General features: G+C 42.3%; 1 protein-coding gene across 4 annotated transcripts in view; it reads left to right on the top strand.

Moving 5' to 3' along the window:
- The first annotated feature begins 382 nt into the window (after positions 1–382).
- Positions 383–25,002, top strand: part of plekhm1 (pleckstrin homology domain containing, family M (with RUN domain) member 1) — a 50,176-nt gene continuing 25,556 nt past the window's right edge. The window contains exons 1-4 of one of the 4 annotated variants that reach the window (XM_041173297.1): positions 383–547; positions 9,641–9,721; positions 11,127–11,365; positions 14,349–14,996. In XM_041173297.1, the coding sequence (XP_041029231.1) occupies positions 9,668–9,721; positions 11,127–11,365; positions 14,349–14,996 (941 nt within the window). In that variant the 5' untranslated portion in view covers positions 383–547; positions 9,641–9,667. Of the gene's footprint in view, positions 548–1,790; positions 1,862–9,640; positions 9,722–11,126; positions 11,366–14,348; positions 14,997–25,002 lie in introns of those variants that run through there. The other 3 variants (XM_041173296.1, XM_041173298.1, XM_041173299.1) reach the window with 3 other exon arrangements.

The following is a 25,002-nucleotide window of genomic DNA, read 5'->3' on the forward strand; positions in this document are numbered from 1 at the left end:
TTTTTTTTCTTTAAGGCTGTCAAACAAAAGCGTTCAACGAATTTTTGTCAAATGCTCCTATGATTTTTTCTCCTTGAGGGTCCGTCTTTACTTCTTGTAGGAACTCCAGTCCAATCCTGGAGGATTGGTAACCGTGAAGCGGGAGGGGAGGACGGGGCACATCGGGCCATGTTACATTGACAGCAGTCTGTCACCAGGTGGAGCCCGCTCCCCGGGACAGCATCTGAATGGAGAGCGGTTTCCGCGATGCGCGCTGGGATACTGGCGGACTCCCTGGGAAGAGGGTGAGGGAGAGGGGCGGGTGTTTCCGCGGTGAGTGCTGGGATACTGGCGGACTCCCTGGGAAGAGGGTGAGGGAGGGAAAGACGGAGAGAGAGGGGGCGGGCGTTGTTTCCGCGGTGAACGCTGGGATACTGGTGGTGTCGCTTGGAGGAGATTGTAGATGTGGTTCGATTGTCGGTTCGGGGAAGGCCGCTGAGAGCCGAGCCCCAGCCCCGGGGAGATGCTGTGAGGGTCTGAAAACTGGTGCCTGTGAAGGTCGGTGAGGGTAAGAGGCAACCGGCCGAGGGAAAGGGGGTGGGGGAGCAGCAGGGCTACTCAGCCGAGTTAAGCGGAGGAAGAAGCGGCCAGTGGGGCAGGGGCAGAGGCTGAGGGAGGAGGGGGCTGGGACAGGTGAGTTAGGGAATCCATCCCCTCCCCTCCCCACCTCCCTACCCCTGGGCTGGGAGAAACTTGAGATCATAAACTTGGACATTTCACGGCCACCCTTGTGTTCGCCTTCTGAGATCGAGCTGCCCTTGGAAGAAATGTAACAGGAATTGGGGCGAGATGGCGGTTTGTCAATGAAACCTTGTTCTGGAGGCTCTGTTTGAAATTTTCTGTTACACTCACTAATCTGCCGCTCTTGGACAAGTTTCTCAACCGAAGCTTATTGTTTAGTCAAAAAAACGGGTTTGGGGATTTTTTAAAAAGTTTTTTTTATCTTTTGGTTTACAGTGTTATCAGCCTGACAATGAATGGTCCCGTCCCCCCCCCCCCCCCCCATAAGCTTTTCAACACTTAATTTGCTTTTATGACATTTTGCTGTAATCACTCGTTTCATTGTGGAGCGTTGACAGCGTCAGTTACAATTCTGTTCGCTGAGCTCTTGATAACTCAAGTTTCCATTTTTTTTTTGTTCAACTTCATTAAAACTCTGAAAAGTTGGGAGGAAAGAATCGTCTGTGATTGTTTTGTTAAGTATTCCCTATTTTTTTTACCATCACAAATGATGAGGAATCAGGTAGGGGTAATTGTCATAATTGGCCTTAATGTCCCTATGTTAGGGCAAAGAAGCTTGGATGTGGTTCTCATCACTGATCTATCCAACAACCTTGTTGGAAATACACTTGTGTAGATGTCAGGGCAAGTATGACTACCTACAGTCAAATAGTTCACAGGTGGTTGTTAGGGGGCTAACTTTTGTAAGACTGCCTAAAGGATCTGTACCTCAGCAAGTTGGAAACACTTCAGCAGAGCAGGAGGCTAACTGGTCAAAATTAGAAAGAAGGAAAAGCAAATGTTTTAAAATAGAACTGTTTAGTCAGTCCTTTGAGGAGTTGACTGTTTTATTTTTGTTGAGTTATGATCATTTGACAACTTGAGACTTAGGCTCAATGTCAGTTACAATTCTGTTTGCCAAACTCTTGATAACTCAAGTTTCCTTTTTTTGGTTTAACTTCATTAAAACCCTGAAAAGAATCATGCGATGAATGCTGTTTTATTAAGCTTTTCCTATTTCTTACCATCACCACTGATGAGGAATCTTCCAGATTCAATCACTTTTACTGGAAACACGCATTGCCGAGTTAGCTGATTTCAGGTAGGAGTAATCGGCTGATGTTTCACGAACAGTGGACAAAAACATCATGTTAAACATTGCCTGCTCTTTTCGTTCAGAAAATTTTAAAAATCGAGTTACATAGTGTCCTTTTAACTATTAGCTTGCCAATTGATCGGTGCAATTTCTGACTCCTTGGGCTAACTCTTGTGTTTTCAGCTCTTGTGATGCAACACTAAGGGAAAAAAATAATATTCAAACCATAGGAAGGGTTTGGCTCATGTGATGTTAACCACAAAGTACTGAAAAAACAACATAGTGCAAGTTCAGATTTTTTTTTAAAACTTGGGCTATTTTTTCCTCTATGCTTTCTTCCTAAATAGTGTTTTTAATTTTAAATTCTATATTTTTTAACTAACACAATTTATTCCACCTGCTAAGTATAATTTTGTTTTTATTTGTCCTTTTCCCTTCTGCAGCCCTGCTCATAAGATCATAAGAAATTGAAGTAGTCATAGGCCAGTCAGCCCACCCAGCCTGCTACACCATTCAGTAAAATCATGGCTGAGATGATTGTAGTCTAAACTCCACTTTCTTGCCTGTCCCCTATAACCCTTGATTCCCTTGACAATTGAAAATCTTGTTAATTCAGCCTTGAATATATTCAATGACCCAGCCTCCATTGCTCGTTGGGGAAGAGAACTCCAAAGACTTAACGACTCTCTTAAAGAAGGAATTCCTCCCCATCTCCAACTTAAATGGGAGACTCCTTATTTTTAAACTATGCCCCCTAGTTCTAGATTCCCCTATGAGAGGAAACATCCTCTCAGCATCCACCATGTTAAGTCCCCTCAGAATCTTATGTTTCCAAAAGATCATCCCCTTGCTCTTCTAAACTCCACTTGAGTATAATCCCAACCTGCTCAACCTTTCTTCATAAGACAAAGCCTTCATCCCAGGAATCGGCCTACTGAACCTTCTCTGCACTATTTCCAATGCAAGTATATCCACCATACTCCAGGTGCAGTCTCACCAATGTCCTGTACAATTGCAGCAAGACTTCCTTATTTTTATACTCTATCCTCCATGTCAGTTACCTGCATGTTGACCTTCTTTTATAACTCAAGTACACCCAGATCCCTCTGTATTTCTTTCTCCATTTAAATAACATTCTGTTTTTCTATTTCTGCCAAAGTGGGTAACTCCAAATTTTCCCACATTATACTCCATCTGTCAATTTTTTGCCCACTCACTTAACCTATCTATATCTCTTTGCACTATTTGTATCCTCCTCACAACATACTTTCCTACAACTTTGTATCATCATCATCAAATTTGGCTACAATGTAGTCGGTCCCTTCATTCAAGACGTTAATATAGACCGTAATTAGTTGAGGCCCCAGCATTGATTCCTCTAGCACTCCACTAGTTACAGTTTGCTAACCTAAAAATGACTCATTTTTCCCAATTCTCTGTTTCCTGTTAGTTAGCCAATCCGCTATCCGTGTTAATATATCGCCCTCAACACCTTATCTTGTGCAGTAAACCTTTATGTGGCACCTTATTGAATGCCTTTGGAAATCCACTGCAAGGCTTCCACTACCTGTTCTGATCATGGTGCAATTCTTGCTGAGAAATTCCCAATCAAGCTAAAATCGGTGTCACCAAAGCTGAGTTTACAGCTAATTAACTGGGTAAGATTGAAAGGTCTTGATCTGGTCAATTCTTGCATGTTTTGTTTACAGAAACAGGAAGGACAACAACTGTCAAGGATATCCAGATGAGTAAGCACTTGCGAGATGCTCAAATTAATTGTGCAGGAAGTGAACTTTTGCAATTTAGTCGTGGCGAGAAACAAGAACCCACTTTTATATTTCCTATAAGGGTCTAGGAAGGGTTGGCATAGAGTCTTTCCCTTTGTTCTCAGGGTGTCACAATAGGAAATGACTCTCATCAAAGTCACAAATTACATAGAATGTGATGGTGATAAATTATCCTTCTTTGTCTTTCTCGAACTGTCTGAAGCCTTTGACATGGTTGACCACGCCATCCTCCTCCAACACCACTCTACTGTTGTGATACCTAGCTCTACCTCACCAACACCTCTCTCAACCCCTCCACTGCCTCTTAATTGGCAGACTCCCTAAACAGCGTCCATACTAGATGAGCAGAAGTTCCCACGAATGAGAAATGGGAAGACCAAAGGCATTGTCCTTGGTTCCAGCTACAAACACTGTTTCCTAGCTGCCGACTCCATCTGCCTCTCTGGGACTGTCTGATTCCAAACCAGGCTGGTCATAACCTATACAGTGTTTCACCAAGATAAGCTTCCAACTACATATTTTCACCATCACAAAGACCACTTGTTTCTACCTCTAACATGGCCTGACTCTCTCTGCACCCATGCCCCTCACCTGTCTCAGTTCATCTGCTGCAGAAACCCTCATTCATGCCTTTTGATTCTTCTAAGCTTGACCATTCCTGGGCCACCCACTTATCTTTCACAGTCCGTAAACTTGAAGTCATCTAAAACTCAACCTTTCGTTCATCACTCCTGTGCTTGCTGATCTACTTTATCTCTGGGCTACTCAGCTATTGGATTGTAAAGTTCCCATCCTTATCTAAAGTTTACCAGTAGACTGGAAATTTCTGGCATTACATTCCGTTTGAGGAGTATGTATTGGGCTCCATTTTGTGTAGAATTCCACAGATGCCAAACAGATGGTATTCATGTTACTAAGACAAACTCATTCATGCCTATAGAATCAGAGACCTACATTTTGCTGGAATCATGATGCCATTGCTACTCAAAGTTGGGTTTGTTTATGCTGTTGGGTGCAGCCAACTGAAGGAGTTTCGTGTGTCAGCTTATCAGCTGCGCTGCTATGCTATGCTATGAAAGTGCCTGAGTGCACAGAACGGCATTCCTACTGCACTGATGTGGAAAGGCAGGATATTGCAGTTACTACACAGCAGTGATAGGCATTTTTACATTTTCCACTTATGTTCCCTGTGTTAAAATGTTGAAATTCAGCCCCCTTATCCTGACAGCAAAATCAAATTTCAAACAAAAATCCAGAATATGAAGCTACAGAAGTGCTAAATATAAAAGCATCTGAATTGCCGCTCAGTTGTTTGTTTTACAAACTAGTTCAGAACTTCTTAGCTATTTTGACAAGAGCTTTCTCAAGAACAGCTAGCATCGATTTTATTTCAATTGCCTTAGGCAAGTAATGGTCTTAGTAAAGTGTCATTAATTAATGAGTGACTATATCTGCTTTTATATATTATGTGAAAATTTCTTTTAGTGGCACTGGCTCCTGACATACAGATCTTGCAGAACAAGTTACATCCCAAAAGTAAACTTGCCAGATCCTCTAAGTTGTTAGTACGAAAAATTAGCCTGGGTGGAGCCCTGTGCATTGGAAGCTGGTGCCACTTGCTGCTTGATGTGTGAGGTTCATGTGTTGGAATGAAATGACACAAGCATCTCTCTCTCAGTATTAAAAACAGTTTAATGCCCTGGAGAACAGAGCAGTATTGGAGTTTCAAACACTCTGAAGCTTATTTGTTGCCTGTTTGCTTGAATTTTGTACCAACCAAAGATATTTAACTGAACCAGAACCCCCTAAAATCTCTTGACTTTATTGAGGAAATGTTCTCTGCTTTTTATGTGGACAGATATGCTGTTGTTGATGAAGGAACACTCGCCAATGTATGATCGACCATAGACAGCATTTCCATGTATCCGGGTTTTGTGCTTTGTGCATGCAAGCAGATCGGATAGTCTGGCCTTCCTTTGTGCCTGACAAGTCTGAGTAGAAGCATTTCTCTATTGCTGCCAACTGAATCAAGCAATAGTAAATAACAGCACGGGATCATGACTCATACTGGAGAATATTACAGGAGTTCTTTTGTGCTAGTACATAAGAATCATTTTTATAATTTAAGGAGACAAATGTGAGCTGTGGTTCAGAAGTTAGTCTTGCAATAAGCAAATGTATTTTTCAGCTAGCATTTTTTCACTCTATAACCAGTTAGTATTAGTGAAAACATCATTAATAGCTGCATTGGACGGTGGGTGTAAGCGTTGAAGGTAAAAAAAAAAATGCCATTATGGCCATTAAAGTTCACCTACCAACTGCCCTAACTTTTAAGCACATTGCTACAATTTGAACATTCCTCATGTTTTTATCTGTTCTGGCCAATGGTGTCTTAATTCTAGACTGAGTCAGTGAGGCAGCAGTAGAGTAAAGGGTGTCTTTACCTGAACATTTAAACATATTTGTTCCCAATCTGAAACATTCGCTAAGCGAGTGAGCTTTGAACACACCGATAATTTTTAGAAAAACAACAAATTGACCTTTTTTTGTTTCTAAGGACCTTTTCGTTAGTGCTATCGTTTTGCTTTAATTTGTTTAATTGTTTTCATTGTTTAATCTCTTTGTAATCCAACTCGTTGATGGTCCTGGTTTTAATAAAACACAATGGGTTACTGAAAAAGCTGCTTTTTCAAAGAACAATGACCACACATCACTTATATGGTTCTTTTTGAGTAAACGTACATTACCTGCACAACTTGTATAAATGTTATTGAGTCTTAATTTGCTGCCAAAATAATGGCACTTGCAATTATTTATGTGTAAATGGTATATCAACTTCAGGCGAGGCGCAGGTCAGCATTTAAACAAAAAAAAATCCAAACGTTGTGCCATTTCACCATTAACTTTGTAAAACGCATTCCACTGTTTGGCTCACCAGTGGTGTGCATCGAATGTCATGAAATTACTGTATTTGTACAGTAGGATACGAGCTAATCCTACCTCAAATATTTGAGGTTAGTAATTCCTAGCATAAATGCCCTTTTATCGATATAATAATTGTTAGTTATTGCCAGTCAGCCTCCCTGGTACTGAAAATTAACTTTTACATTTATTTATTTTGAATTTTGGGAGGAGATCTTAAAAATGTCATTTTAAATCAAGCTCTTTCTCATGTGCCTTTTTTCTCTTGATCCAATGTTATCCCCCTTCTCAACCTTTCCGGTGTTTATTCCCCAATCCTACGGAGAAACCCAACTGGTTGTGCTGTTCAATCAAGTCCAGATGCCCTGCTTTCCTCGCTGTGTCATTATCAGCTCGCACTTGTGCAACCTCTTGGGCAAAATGTTTTTGACCTGAAAGATGCAGGGTTAAGTTTAACTAATGGTATGTGCCATTAGATACCCTGTTACAGGACAATCTGCCCCATTGTTTTTGGCTTAGTGTTTCTCCAGTCATAGAAGTGGTTGATTTTGTGAAATTGCTTGTGGCTGGGTTATCCAGTCATTGAAGCAGATGGCTTGCCACAGTCAGTGCAGGTATTTGTTTCAGTCATTCACTTGTTCCTCTTGAGGCTGTCTCTGCAGCAGTGACCGCTTCCTTGCCACTTGATTCAGTGCTGCAATCTAAGTTGTTCACTCTGTATCAAAATGTTGAAAAACATCCTGATCAGTCAGTTTCTCAATGCTGCATTTTGCATCAGTATATTCTTCAAAAACACCCCCATAACAACTCATGGGTCTTTGTGTTTGCTATATGGAGCACAGCTGTCATCATAAATCTGAACAGCATGTTTTTTAAAAAAAGGAACTTGCATTTATATAGCACCTTTCACCAATCAGGGCAGCCCAAGGTGAATAACAGCTGACTAAGTTTTTTAAAGCATTGTCCCTGTTGCATTGTAGAAAACATGGGAGGCAATTTGCACACAACATGCTCCCACAAACATCAATGTGATAATGCCCAGATAATCTGTTTGGTTGTTTGAGAGCTAAATATTGGCTAAGATACCAGGGATAACTCCCCTGCTTTTTGAAAAGTCTTTTAAGCCTACCCCAGAAGGCAGTTTAGCATCTTACCTGAAAGATGACACTTCTGTCCAACATTCTCTCGGCACTGGGCTGTAGTGTCAGCCTAGATTTTGTGCTCAAATTTCTGGAGTGGGACTGTGACCCCAACATCTGATTCTGTGCTGAGTGCACTACATCTTTAAGCTATGGCTGTGTTCCATCCTGTGGAGCTAAGCTTCAGATAACAATGTCTCCACATCATTTGACTTTCCACATTTTGGTTATGGATTTTAGGGGCCAGTTATCTCAATTGGATAGATGGCTAGAGTCTGGTGCAGAATAATGCCAACAGTGTGGGTTCAATCTCTTAAGGGCTGAAGTATTTTTTAGGGCCTGCCTCCTTGCTTTGCTCCTTAGCGATATCATGGCATAAGCCTTGATAGCAACCTTGAATTTATGATGAACCTACAAGGAGAGAGGGAGAGATTTGATAGGTACCTTGGGCCTGAGGCAGCGCAAGTGAAATATATGGATTTCTTTGACAGCTTGGCTATTGCTACAGTGTGGGAGAATGCAAGCTTCTTGATAGATTCAATAACATGCTATTCTTCATTCACTCTTTCAAACTGCCAAAGGGTTAACTGGTCGCTTTGATGTGAGCATACACCTGTCGATCAATAAGGGCAAAGTTCAACTACTTATTTTGGCTGGCCAAGTCACGACAGCATTCAATTCAGATTCGTCCATTGGGCCTCTTTTCTTTAGATTGATAAGCATGTAATTTTGGCAAATTTACTCTATGGACTCACTGGGTAAAACCTGCAGCTTGGTGCTGTAAAAAGTTCTGTCAAAATGCTGTCAGTGCCACTGCATACCGTGGGATTGGTTGTCTCTCATCACCACCAAGAGCCTCTTCCCTCTCAGTTAGAAGTACAAAACTTTATGGAAATGGGTAGGAAACTCAAATTTATGTAACATATGTTTTGCTAACTTCATTCTGGCCAAGCTGTTTAGACCATATGACATTTTCTGTGCACTAATGACAACAATGTCGACTACTTTGCCTATCCCTAAACCTGGTAGGTATCATACCTCAATGTTTCAAAGTGCTTCAAGCATGAATTACTTTTTGTGATGCAATGACAGTTGTTAGTAGGCAATTATCACTGCCATTCTGTACCAGCAATGTCACCTAGTAGCGAGATGAATGACTGGTTTTGATTTGGTGGTGGTTAATTTAGAGTAACTTTGCTCTATTTTGCATGGTGCCATTTGATTAGGAAGGCGAGACTTTGGTTCAGTTTCTCAAGCACAGGATGTTATCCTTAATGTTTGCGACAGCCTTAGTACAGCATCTGAGCATCAGCTTGAATTATAAGTGTACTGTTCAAGTCCAGAGGTGAAAGTGCAATCAGCTGAGCCAAGCTTAACTCAGCAGGTCTGGTAGCATCTGTGGCGAGATAAGCAGTTAACATTTCAGGCTGATAAACTTTCATCAGTTCTGGATTGTGATACATGAAGAGAGATCTTCCTATCCTGCCATGCAACTGAATAGGAAGTATTTTTGCATCTTTGCTCACTGGTGCCATTTTGGCTTGTGAAGTCCTGAACTGTTCACAGAGAGAGAGAGGGGCACGCATGCACACACACAAACGTGCACACAAGACCTGGATTGTTGGTTTTTCTAGTATATCTCGACATCAAATCTTTGGCACATAAACTGAACCTTGCACTTTTTTTTTTATGCCGTTATCATCCCCCCCACACACACACACACACACGCACACACACACACACGCCATAGCTGTGTTGTTGGCTGCCTGAGTCAAGAATAACAGGCCAACCTCCAAGGGAAATTGGTGGGTTGAAGTGAAATTCAAAGTGAAAGCTTAATTTACATTGTGCTTGTCACTGTCAAGGTTAGCTTAGTTGTTATTTTAATTTTGTATTCATTCTGTGCTCCTAAGCATTTCTTCGTTTCTCTATCTAAGGGTGTTCTGTGAGTGAATCTGTGCACAATGATTTCTGTGCACACGTCCGAAAACTCAGTTGCACCCAGAGAAGTTAAACAGGTAAGGGGAAGTAAAATATTAATACAGCTGACAACTGTATAAAATAGATGTTGTACTTCTGCTTTTGCCTTGTCAATGGTGAAGCTCAGGTTTATGAAGTAAAAAATAAGTCTAATTCGGCAAATAATCGCAAAGTTATGATTTGTAGAATATTTGAGGCAGAAACTGACCTGAATGAGACAGGTAAGATCTGCTTTTTGCACAGTTGAAATATAACATATTTTGAAGTGATGTATTCAAATGACATTTGGTGGTTATATTTGCATATTTTGGAGTTAAGGACTGCATAGATGGATCACTGATTTCAGAGAGATCAATATCAAATTGCACTTATTGAGCGCATTTAAGACAGAAATATGCCATTGGGTTGTTTACAAAGATGTAATCAGACAAAAGCATCATTGAGCCAAACAAGGAACTATTAGGCGTGTCCATTAGTACGGTTAATGAAGTGGGTTTTACAAAGGGTTTAGAGGTGGAGAGACGGAAAAAAATTAGAGAGAGAGAGTTTCAGAATGTGGGGCCAAGACAACTGAAGGCATGGCAACCAATGATTGGGGACAGGGAGATTGGCCAGAGTCCTAGAAACTGAGTTTGGGATAGATTGTAAAGCAAGCTGAGTTTTGAAAGAGGGGTGCCATGAAGAAATTTAAACATGAGGATAAGTTTTAAATTGGCCCCTCTCCCAGTGCCTTCAGTGTAGGTCAGCAAGGCTAGTAGTGATAGGCAAATGTGACCTCATGTGCTCTTGAATATAGGCAGAAGAGTTTTGGATGAGCTAAGATTTAGAGAGAGTAGAAAGTGAGAGACCACCCAGACAAGTGTTGGCATATTCAAGTCTGGAGTCAGCCAAGGAGTTCAGCAGCTGATGGTGGAGGTGGGTGATGTTACAGAAGTGAAAGTTGATGCTCTTTCTGATGGAAAGTTTTTTATAGGATTAGAAGCTCAGCTCAAGGTTGAGTGGGATTCCAAAATTACAAACATTCTGGTTCAGCCTGTGACAATGGTTGAGGCGGATGGAATAAGGATTTTTCTGGGTACAAGGTCATTATAGATTGATGTGAGGGGTAATTAGCAGATTGATGGCTGCAGAAATATTGTGGAGAATGGGGGTTCGAAGGATAAGAAAATTCCCATGAATATGCAAGTTTTCCATGTCTGAATTCTACTTTAGTACGTAGGCTTCTCGTTTTAGGTGTAGGTTTGATTTTGTGGAAGTCATTGCTGTTGCACAGTGCCATTTCAGGCCACATTTTTAGTACCAGTTAAGTTGATGAACTTCCTGGATCAATACAGTAATGTCAATTCCTGAACTCAAAGAGAGAAGGCCATGAATCCTGTGATTTTGTGAAATCAGCATTTAATTAATTAAAAACGAAACATACTTATCTGCTTTTGTTCTCAGCGGATAAAGAGGAAACTGGCAAATTCCCTGAAATGCTTACAAAAGCGTTACGTAAACTCAGACAATGTGGTAACCAGTGATGACAGTGATGCCAATGTGCTGTGCTGTGTATTGGAGTCGGTATTTGTGCACGGCTTGAAATCAAAGCATGTCAAAACCGATGGAGGAAAACGGGGACGAAATAGAGCACCTCTCCCACAGCCTGTCTTTTGGACCCTGCTCAAAACTGTCACTCACCGGTAAGATTATGCAATCTTGTAGAACTGATTCATTTTCTAATGTATTATCATGTTCTCCAAACTTGAAAGTTAATTTCAAGTGGTGAAATTTCGCATTTCTAGGCTTTTTCAATCTGTTCATTCTGTCGGATCACAAACTAAATAATGTTATTTCATTTATGATTAGCTTTGCTATATATACTTGTGTAAAAGTCGATTCCCTGGCCCAGATCTTCTGTGGAGCAACAATCATATGACCATATGAACATATGACTTAGGAGTAGGCCATTCGGCCCCTTGAGCCTGCTCTCCCATTCAATATGATCATGACTGATCTGACTTATGGCATCAACACCACATTCTGCCTACCTTCAATAATCTTTTGACTCCCTTGTTTGCCAAGAATCTATCTACCTCTGCTTCCATCGCTGGGGAACAGTCTTCCAAAGATTCTCAACCAGCTGAGGAAAAAAAAAATTCTTCTCATCTCCATGTTAAATGAGAGACCCCTTTATTTTTAAACAGTGTCTCCTAGTTCTAGTCTCTCCCACAAGGGGAAACATCGTTTCTGCATCCACCTTGTCAAGTCTCTTCTGGATCTTATGTTTCATCAAGATCACCCCTCAATTTTCTAAACTCCAACCCATCCAATCTTTCCTCGTAAGGTAACGGTGCCCCTACCCCAGGCATCAGTTGAGTGAACCTTGTCTGAACTGCTTCTGATGCATTTATACCCTTTCTTAAATAAGGAGACCAAAACTGTACACACTACTTCAGATGTGGTCTCACCATTGCCCTGTACAACTGTAGAAAAGCTTTTATATTCTGCTCCCCTTGCAATAAATGACATTCCTCTTGTATTTCTAGTCAGTTGCTGTATCTGTATGTGAACTCTTCCTGAGTCGTATACCAGGACACCCAGATCCCTCTGTACCTCAAGAATTCTGCAGTGTGTCTCCATTTAAATAATATGCTGCCTTTCTACACTTCCTATCAAAGTGGACTGGTTCACATTTTCCCACATTATACTCCATCTACCCGGCACTGATCCCTGTGGCACTCCACTGGTCACATCTTGCCAATTTGAAAAATACACATTTATCCCTACTCTCTGCTTCCTGATAGCTAACCAATCCTCTGTCCATGCTAATATGTTATCTCCTTCACCATGAGCTCTTATTTTGTGTAGTCACCTTTGATGTGGCACCTTGTCAAATGTTTTCTGAAAATTTAAGTACAGCACATCCATAGGTTCCCCTTTTTCCACATTGCTTGTTACTTCCTGCAAGAACTTCAATAAATTAGCCAAACAATCATCAGATTAGATTGCCCCTCTACTCGAACATTCCCCCGACTCGATGCTGCTCCGCATTTCTTCCGGAACCTTCCAAGTCTGGCTTTCCCAGAAATGCGGAGCGCGGCATCCCTCAGCAAGCTCTGTTGCAGCGGAGTGGAACCAGGAGGAAGGCAGGACATACCTCCTTTTTATGGCACTAGCTCCTGCCCTGGTAAGTTTTTAAATGTCCAGTTTGAATGTTATTAAATGGTTGAATGGATGGGTGAGTGGATAAATGAGTGAATGGCTAGGTGGTTAGGTTCACAGGTGGGCGTGATAAATGGGTAGGGTATGTGAGGTAAGTTGGTAGGTGGGTGGAGGGGACGAGGTGGGTGAGGTGGTGGTTGGGTTGGGGGGGATGGTTGCGCGGTCAAGGGGGTGGTTGGTCAGGGAGTGGGGCGGGTGTGGGGCAGGCAGTGATAAGTGATTTAGGGGTCAGTTCTGTAGTTAACCGGGGTTAGATTAGGTTTTAATCTGCCTAATATTTCCTGGGTAACTATCCAAGTCAGTGCATAGGAACTGTTTGAAGTTTCTGACTTTAACTCAGAATCGGAGACATTCACAGATGGCCCGGGGAGCAGAAGTTGAAACTTCACAGGCAGTTTCCATCTTGGTCAGCGTATCAGGGCTTCCACAACGTCCCACGTGCATCTTAGTCGTGATCCGGATGCTAGGAGATTTAGGCCCATGATTTTTGGCCTATAAACCCCTAGTTTTTCAAACACCCGTGTAAAAGGCCACCCTAGTTTTTCAGGAATTAAAACACAAACTTTTCAGAACCAAAGTATCATCACTCCAATCACTTCAAAATCTTCAATTTATTCTTCAATAAAGAAGTTACTCTTACTGTTCTGGTTCCTTCTCGTCAATTAAGACAGGAAGAATGTAGATCGATTTTGATTTTTGGGAGGGAGAAATTGGCATCAGAGAAGAGAAATAAGCAGCGCTCCTGAAAACAAAACGCAGGAACCAACTACCAGAGAGAACATTAAATGAATGCCCGGGTCTTGTGTTCTCAGTCATCGCCCTCGGTTTACATGGGAGGGGGTGATGAGGCTCAGGCCTTGCCAAACAGACCCTTTCAAGTGCTCAGTGCGATACATGTGCACCAAGGCCTAGGTGGATGTGACATTTTATAATGGTGCAACCTTTTCCTTGCCTTTCTCAACCCCCAGCCAGCATTGAAACCACAGGCCCAGCTGTGCCACCGCTTCTTGTCCTAGGGTGTGGTGGGGTGATGAAAGGCAGGTTTATTAATAAAAATGAGAGAGATAGAGAGATCAGCTGATATTAATTGATTCTGGCTAATCTGGATTAGTAGTTGCTTGGCTGAGGTGGCTTGACCTAAATAGCCAAGTGGTTATGGTACTGGGCTTGTAACCCCAAGATCGAGAGTTCAAATCTCACAATGGCAAACTATGAAACAATGTAACTTCATGTGAATAGGAACAGATGGAAACATGTTTGTACTCGAAAGAGTTACAAGGAGGTTGGCATCAGTGGAACCAGATTGCAGCATGCAGGAGTGCACATTTATTGATCTGGGAATCATCAGCAATGTATGACATTAATGTTGGAATGCAATTCAGTTTACTTTTATTTTACTAAAAATTTGATGAATAAATATCTTTAGTGTGCTGATTTCATTTTTTTAAAAAAATCTTGCAGAAATGTTGTAACCGAGCTGGAGCATTTGAACTTTATTAACACTGATGTTGGACGGTGTCGTGCATGGGTCAGGCTTGCACTGAATGATGGCCTGATGGAGTGTTATCTAGTATCTTTGTTCCGTGAAAAGGACAACCTGTGTGACTTCTATCACCCTGTGGCCTTACTGCTCGATTCAGAGGACAGTGGAGTTTTACTGAGCTATCTGCAAGGTCTAGCATCTCTTTCATTTGCACTCTCTTATAAATCAGCTGTACTAAATGAATGGACCACGACTCCCCTGGCCTTGGCAGGCTTATGTCCAACATCAGAGCTGCCAGAACATTCATTGTCTCATTTTTCTGAAGGCAGAAGGAAAGGATCCTGGGACTCAGCCTCTCAGTCCTCTGGGTCTGATATCATTGAAGTAATTCACTCCAGTTCCACGACTGCACAGAGCAGTCAGCCCTCAGGAAAATTAAAACTTACATCCTCTACTCTAAGTTTGGAAACCACTGGATCATCCCAACTCTCATCCAGTTTGAGCTCTGACAGTCTACTTCAGTTAAGTGGGATGAAAAGCCCTGATCAAGCTACTGAAGAGTTGTGGTCATGTGATACAGACAAGGGTATTGCAAGTACGGAGAGTTCCAGCAAATCTCTACAAGAGTAAGTGTTATTTATTTCCTTCACCTGTACCTCTGCTGCAATATGCACCAATTTATTTTCATTTATAAAGCCAATTACATTGACATATTTGTCTTTAGGAACTCCTTGCCATTTTAAGGAACGGTTTTTGACTGCGGTCTGTAGTCTTCACATTTTGTTTTGATAGGTACTCCCACAATCTTTCAAATAATACAACTGGCAATCCATCTTTAGGAAATTAGGTTTATTTTGCCCCGCATGGATTTCTGTTTAGGAATTTTGACTCAGATTCAGTTGATCCTATTGGTGGCAGTATCATTGTTTGGCAATACAGAAGGCATCAGATTTCTAGCTTTGGTGCTTAAAATATATCAAGTCATTGCATCAGTATGTTTTTATAACTATCTCCTGTCTTATTGCTGTCAACGTGAGCACTGTGGCTTTTTAAGATTTAAAAAAAAAAGTTCTGTATACCTTCACAAAGTAATGGGTGGCATAAACATTAGCACTGATTGGCTTTTCCCCTGTGAGATATCTGAGATTCTGAATGAGTATAAACACCTTTACTTGACTGAAGTCCTTCAGTTTAGGAGTCCAGTATACTTCAGTTAAACTTTGAGAGATCGACATCCAAACTTTCCATTGCACAAGTTTGTAGCTAGTTATTTTTATTTGAAAATCCCTCCATTTTGGTTTGATCATTGCTGTGCTCTTGTGATTGATCTTTTGGCCAAAGTGGTTTAAGAAATTTTGGGTTAGATAGCTGATTCCCCTGTTCTGTGTTGCTGTAAGCACCTGGAAAGTTGGTGAGAGCTATATCCATTCAAAGCTTAACTTTACAATGCAGACTTTGCAATAAGCAATGAGGTCCTATTTGGAAACAGTTTCTACATTCCACTAAAATAACTCCGACTATTGTATCTTAATTCCATGTAAATAAAACCGACTCTGTGGATCTGTAGCAGTGACTCCTCAATACAGTGAGTTATTTTTCTAAGCTGTGCTGTTGAGAGCTGAGGATTGAGCTATGAGGAGGGATTGATTACAGTGGGCCAATATTCCCTCTAGTTTGGAAGAATGAGAGGTGATCTCATTGAAACATATAAAATTCTTAGAGGGCTGACAGATACTGAGGTTGTTTCCCCTGGCTGGCAAGTGGGTCATAACTTCAGGACAATGGGGAAATTAGACTCGGAGGAATGTGAATCTTTGGGATTCTTTTCTGTCAAGGGCTGTGGAAGTTCAGTCACGGGTATAATCAAGACCGAGATTGATAGATTTTTGAACACCTCCATAGAGCCAGGTCTAATGTCCTTGTGGTTGTAGGGGAGGGGGAGGTTGCTAGTATTATTAGAAGGGTTTAAACGAAGTTGGTGGGAGCCAGGACATAACATTAGAGAAAAAACAAGGTACACAAAGAATTGGGAGAGACAGGTAGCACAAGACTAAGAAAGAATAAAGTACTAGGTGGGGTCAGGGTAAGAGCGAATGCATTAAGATCTAGATTTGATTTGCAGTGCGTGTATGCAAATGCACGGTGTGGTCAACAAGGTTGGTAAGCTGCAGGCGCAGATAACAAAATAGGACAATCTTATTGTCATGATAAGAAATCGCGATCAAAAAGAGACAGGACCAGGTACTAAATAAGCCTGGGTACAAGGTATACAGGAAAGATAGGGAAGGAAAAGAGAGGATATGGGGTGGCAGTATTGATTAAGGAGAATATTACAGTGCTGGAGAAAGATTCTTCCCTTGATCCCTCCAAGACATTCTATTTGGTTAGAGCCCAGAAACAATAGAGATACGATTACACTACTAGGTGTATACTTATAGGCCAACAACTAGTGGGAAAGATATAGAGAAACACATTTACAAGTAAATTACAGAGGGGTGCAAAAATTATAGAATCGTTATAATGGAAGATTTGAATTACACTATTACTATTCCAATCTATATTAGGATAAAGGACAAAGACAAGGAAGACTTTCTGAAGTGTGTTCAGGAGAATTTTTGAGAACAATGTTTCCATCCCAACAAGGAAGGAGCCATTGTGGGTTCTAGGGAATGAGGTGTGTCAAATGGTTCAAAAATCTAGGGCTTGTTTCAGTGGGGTGTGAATGGATCTAGTCCAGCTAAATTGGAATCAAGGCTGTAATGAAACAATGGGCTATCTTTAAAGAGGAGGTACAATCGAAGTACCTTCTCATAACGGGGTAAAGTAGGCAAACAAAGTCAGAGCTCCCTGGATGACAAAAGAGAGAAAGTAAGATGAAGCAGATAAAGTGTGTATATGACAGATGTCAGGTTGATAATATAAGTGAGAACTTAGCTGAATATAGAAAGTTTGAAAAGGAAGTGAGAAATGAGAAGCAAAGAGAAAGCTGCCAGTATCTTCTCATGCTAACATAAAGAGGAATCCAAAAGCCTTATATAGGTATATAAATAGGGGGAGGATAGTAAAAGGAGGAGTGAAGCTGGTTATGGACCAAAAAAGGGGTTTTATGCGTGGAGGCAGAGGACGTGGTTGAGGTACTAAATGAGCACTTTGGCAGGTGCAAAGTCATAGTGAAGGAGGAGGTACTTTTTTTTATTCATTCGTGGGATGTGGGCTTTGCTGGCTGGGCCAGCATTTATTGTCCATCCCTAGTTGCCCTTGAGAAGGTGGTGGTGAGCTGCCTTCTTGAACTGCTGCAGTCCATGTGGTGTAAGTACCCCAACAGTGCTGTTAGAAAGGGAGGTCCAGGATTTTGACCCAACGACAGTGAAGGAACGACAATATATTTCCAAGTCAGGATGGTGAGTGACTTGGAGGGGAACTTCCAGGTGGTGGTGTTCCCATCTACCTGCTACCCTTGTCCTTCTAGGTGGTAGTGGTCGTGAGTTTGGAAGATGCTAAGGAGCTTTGGTGAATTCCTGCAGTGCATCTTATAGATTATACACATTGCTACTGTGTGTTGGTGGTGGAGGGAGTGAATGTTTGTGGATGTGGTGCCAGTCAAGTGGGCTGCTTTGTCCTGGATGGTGCCTGATATCGTCAGTGTTTTAGGAGCTGCACTCATCCAGGCAAGTGGGGAGTATTCCATCACGTTCCTGACTTGTGCCTAGTAGATGGTGGACAGGTTTTGGCAAGTCAGGAGGCGAGTTACTCGTCACAGGATTCCTAGCCTCTGACCTGCTCTTGTAGCCACAGTATTTATGTGGCTAGTCCAGTTCAGTTTCTGGTCAATGGTAACCCCCAGGATGTTGCTAGTGGGGGATTCAGTGATGGATATGCCATTGACCATCAAGGGGCGATGGTTGGATTCTCTCTTGTGGAGATGGTCATTGCCTGACACTTGTGTGGCATGAATGTTACTTGCCATTTGTCAGCTTAAGCCTGGATAATGTCCAGGTCTTGCTGCATTTGGACATGGACTGCTTCAGTATCTGCGGAGTCACGAATGGTGCTGAACATTGTGCAATCATCAGCGAACACCCCCCCACTTCTGACCTTTATAATGGAAGGAAGGTCATTGATGAAACATCTGAAGATGGTTGGGCCTAGGACACTACCCTGAGGGATTCCTGCAGTGATGTCCTGGAGCTGAGATAACTGACCTCCAACAACCACAACCATCTTCCTTTGTGCTAGGTATGACTCCAACCAGTGGAGAATTTTCCCCTGATTCCCATTTAATCCAGTTTTGCTAGGGCTCCTTGATGCCACACTCTGTCAAATGCAGGCTTGATATCAAGGGCAGTCAATCTTACCTCGCCTCAGGAGTTCAGCTCTTTTGTCCATGTTTGAACCAAGGCTGTAACGAGGTCAGGAGCTGAGTGGCCTCCGCGGAACCCAAACTGGGCATCAGTGAGCAGGTTATTGCTAAGCAATTGCCGCTTGATAGCACTTTTGATAACCCCTTCTATTACTTTACTGATTAAGCGTAGACTGATGGGGCCGTAATTGGCCAGATTGGATTTGTCCTGCTTTTTGTGTACAGGACATACCTGGGCAATTTTCCACATAGCCGGGTAGATGCCAGTGATGTAGCTGTACTGGAACAGCATGGCTCAGGGCACGGCAAGTTCTGGAGCACAAGTCTTCAGTACTATTGCCAGAATGTTGTCAGGGCCCGTATCCAATGTCTTCAACCATTTCTTGATATCATGTAGAGTGAACCGAATTGGCTGAAGACTAGCATCTGTGATGCTGGGGACCTCAGGAGGAGGCCGAGATGGATCGTCCACTCGGCACTTCTGGCTGAAGATTGTTGCAACTGCTTCAGCCTTATCTTTTGTACTGCTGTGCTGGGCTCCTCCATCATTGAGGATGGGGATATTTGTGGATCCACCTCCTCCAGTGAGTTGTTTAGTTGTCCTCCACCATTCACAACTTGATGTGGCAGGACTGCAGAGCATAGCTTCACCAGGCTGACATCTCATTTTTAGGTATGCCTGGCATTACTCCTCTTCATTGAACCAAGTTTGATCCCCTGGCTTGATGGTAATGGTAGAGTGGGGGATGAGGTTACAGATGTTGTTTGAGTACAATTCTGTTGCTGCTATTGGCCCACAGCGCCTCATGGATGCCCAGTCTTGAGTTGCCAGATCTGTTTGAAATCTATCCCATTTAGCACGGTGGTAGTGCCACACAACATGATGGAGGTTATCCTCAAAGTGAAGGCGACACTTCGTCTCCACAATGACTGTGTGGTGGTCACTCCTACTGATACTATCATGGACAGATGCATCCACAGCAGGTTGGGAGGATGAGGCCAAGTATGTTTTTCCATCTTGTTGGTTCCCTCACCACCTACCGCAGACCCAATCTAGCAGCTATGTCGTTTAGGACTCAGCCAGCTCGATCAGTAGCGGTGCTACTAAGCTATTCTTGGTGATGGACATTGATGTCCCCCACCCAGAGTACATTCTGTGCCCTTGCTGTGATGTTCAACATGGAGAGCACTGATTCGTCAGCTGAGGGAGGGTGGTACGTGGTAATCAGCAGGAGGTTTTCTTTTCCATGTTTGAACTGATGTCTTGAGGCTTCATGGGGTCCAGAGTAGATGTTGAGGACACCCAGGGCAATCCTCTCCTGACTATACCACTGTGCCGCCACCTCTGCTGGGTCTGTCCTGCTGGTGGAGCAGGACGTACTCGGGGATGGTGGTGATGGCGTCTGGGACATCATCTGTAAGGTACAATTCCATGAGGATGACTGTCAGGCCATTGCTTGACTAGTCTGTGAGACAGCTCTCCCAATTTGGGCACTAGCCCCCAGATGTTAGTAAGGAGGACTTGGCAGGGTCGACGGGAATGCGATTGCTGTTGTCGTTTCTGGTGCCTAGGTCGATGCTGGGTGATCCAACCGGTTTCATTCCTTTTTTTGTTTTTCTAGCAGTTTGTTACAACTGAGTAGCTTGCTTGGCCATTTCAGAGGGCATTTAAGAACCAACCACATTGCTGTGGATCTGGAGTCACATATAGGCCAGATAAGGACAACAGATTTCCTTCCCTAAAGGACATTAGTGAACCAGATGGGTTTTTACAACAGTCGACATGGTCGATTTCATGGTCATCGTTGGACTTTTAATTCCAAATTTTTATTGAATTCAAATTCCACCATCTGTCGTGGTGGGTTTCGAACCTGGAACCCCAGAGCATTACCCTTGGTCTCTGGAGACAATACCATGGATTACTAGTCCAGCGACAATACCACTATGCCATCGCCTCCCCCATAAAGACACTGAGACACTGGATGAGCTGAAATTGATAGAGGAGATATCAGCAAGGCTGCCTGAACTTATAATTGATAAGTCACCAGGACCAGATTTGATGCTTCAGAGAATACGGAGAGAAGTAAGAGTAGAAATTACAGAGGCACTAACTATAACCTTCCAATCCGGTTTAGATACAGGAGTGATGCCTGATGACTGGCAAATTGCAAGTTGAGAGGAGGTTTAACAGAGGTGTTCAAAATCATGATATGCCTGTACAGAATAGATGGGGAGAAACTGTTTCCATTTATAGAAGGGCCAAGAACCAGAGGACACCAATTTAAGGTGAATGGCAAAAGAACCAAAGGCAATATGAGGAACAGCTTTTTTTAATGGAGTGAGTGGCTAGGAGCTGGAATACACTAACAGAGTGTGGTGGAGGCAAGTTGAAACATAGCTTTCAAGAGAATTGGATAATTATCTGAATAGAAAAAGCTGAGAGTTATGGGGGAAAGGCAGGAGAATGGGTCTAGCTGATTTGCTCTTGCAGAATGCAGTGGATTCCTTATGTGCTGTAACCATTCTATAATTATATGGGAATTACTGGGTATGAGATAATGTGGGAAAAGTGGAGTAGATGTAGAGGATCAGCCGTGACCTAATCGAATGACAGAGCAGGCCCGAGGAGTTACATGCTTCTATTTCTTATGTTGCCATGTTTATCGTTCCAAAAGGACTCTGTTTACATCCTGAAATCTTCCTCCTCCTTGCAGGCTATGACTAACTTGAACGTCATAATCAAAATTGGTTTCCAAGTTAACCTGTTTTGCCATCTGTGCCTCTTCTGTCTCTTTTGTAGGCTTTATTTTTGTCAATTTGAACTCAACTTATTTACATATCAGAAAATGTGTTCTTGTCCTAAGCATTTTTTTTCTGTAGGCCTCCTTCCTGCTTCTGCTTTTTCTGAAGCCAGATTCTGAATCTTATCGCTTAACCCAGTTTTTCTTTAACCTCAGTAGCATGTGAATAGGTCACTATCAGATCATTTTATAGCCTTTCACTCCAAATATTAACACTTAAAATGACACATTATTTCACGTGAATTCCAGCAACCTTTGCATAATCATCCAATTTCAGTAATTTTGACGGATAATAGTTATTACACAACATTATCACACCAGTGAAGTAAAAATTCCTGAGCTGGTATGTGTGGCAATATTGCAAATTTGTTTGTAAAGCTATCTCTGAAGAACCTATAGCTCTTATGTGCAGCAAGCAATTCAGAAGACCAAAGGTATATTGCATGGGGGTTGGAATATAAGAGTAAGGAAGTCTATGCTACAATTACATAGGGCTTTAGTGAGACCACATCTGGAGTGCTCTGTACAGTTTTGGCCATGCATCAAGATTCACTAAATGAATTCCTGGGGAGAAGGTTGTCCTGTCAGAAGAAATTGAATAGAAGAGGACTATGTTGTCTGGAATTTAGAAGAACAAGTGATGATTTAATTGAAATGTATGAAATTCTTAGTCTTGACAGGTTAGACACAGAGGTTGTTTCCCCTGGTTAGAGAGACTAGAAGTAGAGATTGTAAATACAGCATAAAGGGTCGGTCATTTAGGACTGAATATTTTGACACAGCCGATGGTTAATGCTGAGCTGTTCAAATCCCAGAGGGAAACTTGAAACAACTGTCATAATCAATTTTGCAAATTGTATGTTTCGAGATGCAGGCTTTAAACTCGGTAGTAATAAGACTACCGAGTCTTGAGGTTTTTATAAAACTAAATTAAACATTTATTGATACAAGAAAGATTGTAAGCACATACATATGTCTACAAAATTGCTACTATAATAACTTCAAAAATCCCCTAATTCATCTGACTCCGAGTTACACCACCTTTAAGACAACAGTAAAACACAGATTTAAACAGAACCCTGGCAAAGTACACCCTGGACAGCCACATTCAAAATGAGTTTCTTTTAGCTCTGGGTTCTTGTGGACAGCGGCTTAAGGTTTACAGGCTGGAGGCTTTGGATCTTAAAATCCCTCTCCTTTTTATCAGCAGCCTTCTCTTCCTTTACACACATTTTCCTCTTTGCAAATTTTTATTGTATCATTATGTCTTTTGAACTTTACCGCTTCTAATAATAAGACCCTTTTATAATCCCCATTTATTAGTAATCCTTGGGAAAAATAAACACAAACGCTGTTTGAGTTTTACCTGGTTAGGTGTAATACTTCACTCCCTCTCTTTGAATCCAAGCTACACTAGTTTGTTTAAAGAAAAATGCAAATTTCCCCCATGTTTACCTAATTAATATTTCTGGACCAGCTGGCTTTAATCCAATTAAGACACACATTCACACACAGACACCACCAAACTCTACTTTGAAATAACTTCCAATAATATTATAGGCATTATTATATCTTCTTGACATTGAGGTAAAAAGAGATTTCTTTCCTCAGGGTTATGAATCTTTGGAAATCTCTATTTCAGAGGGTTGAGTGGATGCTCAGTCATTTTGCTTTATTCTTTCATGGGATGTGGGCATCACTGGCAAGGCCAGTATTTGTTGCCCTTCCCTAATTGCTCTTGAACTGAGTGGCTTGTGAGGCTATTTCAAGAGGGCATTTAAAAGTCAAACACATTTCTGTGGATCTGGAGTCACATGTAGACCAGACCAGGTAAGGGGTGGCAGCTTTTCTTCCCTTCTGCTTTTAGATCATAAGACATAGGAGCAGAAATTAGGCCATTCGGCCTATCGAGTCTGTACCGCCATTCAAACATGACTGATAAGTTTGTCAACCCCATTCTCTCACCTTCTCCCCGTAACCTTTGATCCTCTTACCAATCAAGAACCTATCTATCTTGGTCTTAAATACACACAATGATCTGTCCTCCACAGCCTTCTGTAGCAATGAATTCCATAGATTTGCCATTCTCTGGCTAAAGAACTTTAGCCAGAGGATGATTTTCCAGTTCTCTGGGGCCTTCCCTAACTCCAGTGATTCCTGAAAGTTCACCACTAACGCCTCCACTATCTCTTCAGCTATCTCCTTCAGAACTCTGCGGTGTAATCCATCTGGTCCAGGTGATTTATCCACCTTCAGACCTTTCAGTTTTCCTAGCACCTTCTCCTTGGTAATGGCCACCATACTCACCTCTGCCCCCCACCCAACTCTCTTGAACTTTTGGGGATGTTACTCTTGTCTTCCACAGTGAAGACTGACGCAAAGTACCTATTCAGTTCCTCTGCTATTTCTTTGTTCCCCACTACTACTTTTCCTGCGTCATTTTCCAGCGGCCCAGTGTCCACTTTTGCCTCTCTTACCCTTTATATATCTAAAAAAAACTCTTACAATCTTCTTCCTCATCTCTGTTCTAAAAAGTCTAAGTCTTCCCTTTACTCTGAGGCTGTGCCCTTGGGTCCTAGTCTCTCTCACTAATGGAAACATCTTCCCCACGTCCACTCTATCCAGGCCTTTCAGTATTCTGTAAGTTTCAATCAGATCTCCCCCTCATTCTTCTAAACGCCATCGAGTATAGACCCAGAGTCCTCAAACGTTCCTCATATGTTAAGCCTTTCATTCCTGGGATCGTTCTCGTGAACCTCCTCTGGACCCTCTCCAGGGCCAGAACATCCTTCCTGAGATACGGGGCCCAAAATTGCTCACAATATTCTAAATGTGGTCTGACCAGAGCCTTATAAAGCCTCAGCAGCACATTCCTGCTTTTATATTCTAGCCCTCTCAAAATAAATACCAACATTGCATTTGCCTTCCTAACTACCGACTCAACCTGCAAGTTAACCTTGAGAATCCTGGACTAGGACTCCCAAGTTCCTTTGCATTCCAGATTTCTGAATTCTCTCCCCATTTAGAAAATAGTCTATGCCTCTGTTCTTCCTACCAGAGTGCATGACCTCACACTTCCCCAAGTTGTATTCCATCTGCCACTTCTTTGCCCATTCTCCTAACCTGTCCAAATCCTTCTGCATGCTCCCCGCCTCCTCAATACTACCTGTCCCTCCACCTATCTTTGTATCATCTGCAAACTTAGCCAGGATGCCCTCAGTTCCTTCATCTCGATCATTAATGTATAAAGTGAAAAGTTGTGGTCCCAACACTGACCCCTGTGGAACTCCACTAGTCACCGGCCGCCATCCAGAGAAGGACCCCCTTATCCCCACTCTCTGTCTCCTGCCAAACAGCCAATCTTCTATCCATGCTTATACCTTGCCTCTAACACCATGGGCTCTTATCTTACTGAGCAGCCTCCTGTGTGGCACCTTGTCAGAGGCCTTCTGGAAGTCCAAGTAGATAACA

This window comes from Carcharodon carcharias, chromosome 23 (assembly GCF_017639515.1).
Source record: "Carcharodon carcharias isolate sCarCar2 chromosome 23, sCarCar2.pri, whole genome shotgun sequence".
Classification (NCBI taxonomy): domain Eukaryota; kingdom Metazoa; phylum Chordata; class Chondrichthyes; order Lamniformes; family Lamnidae; genus Carcharodon; species Carcharodon carcharias.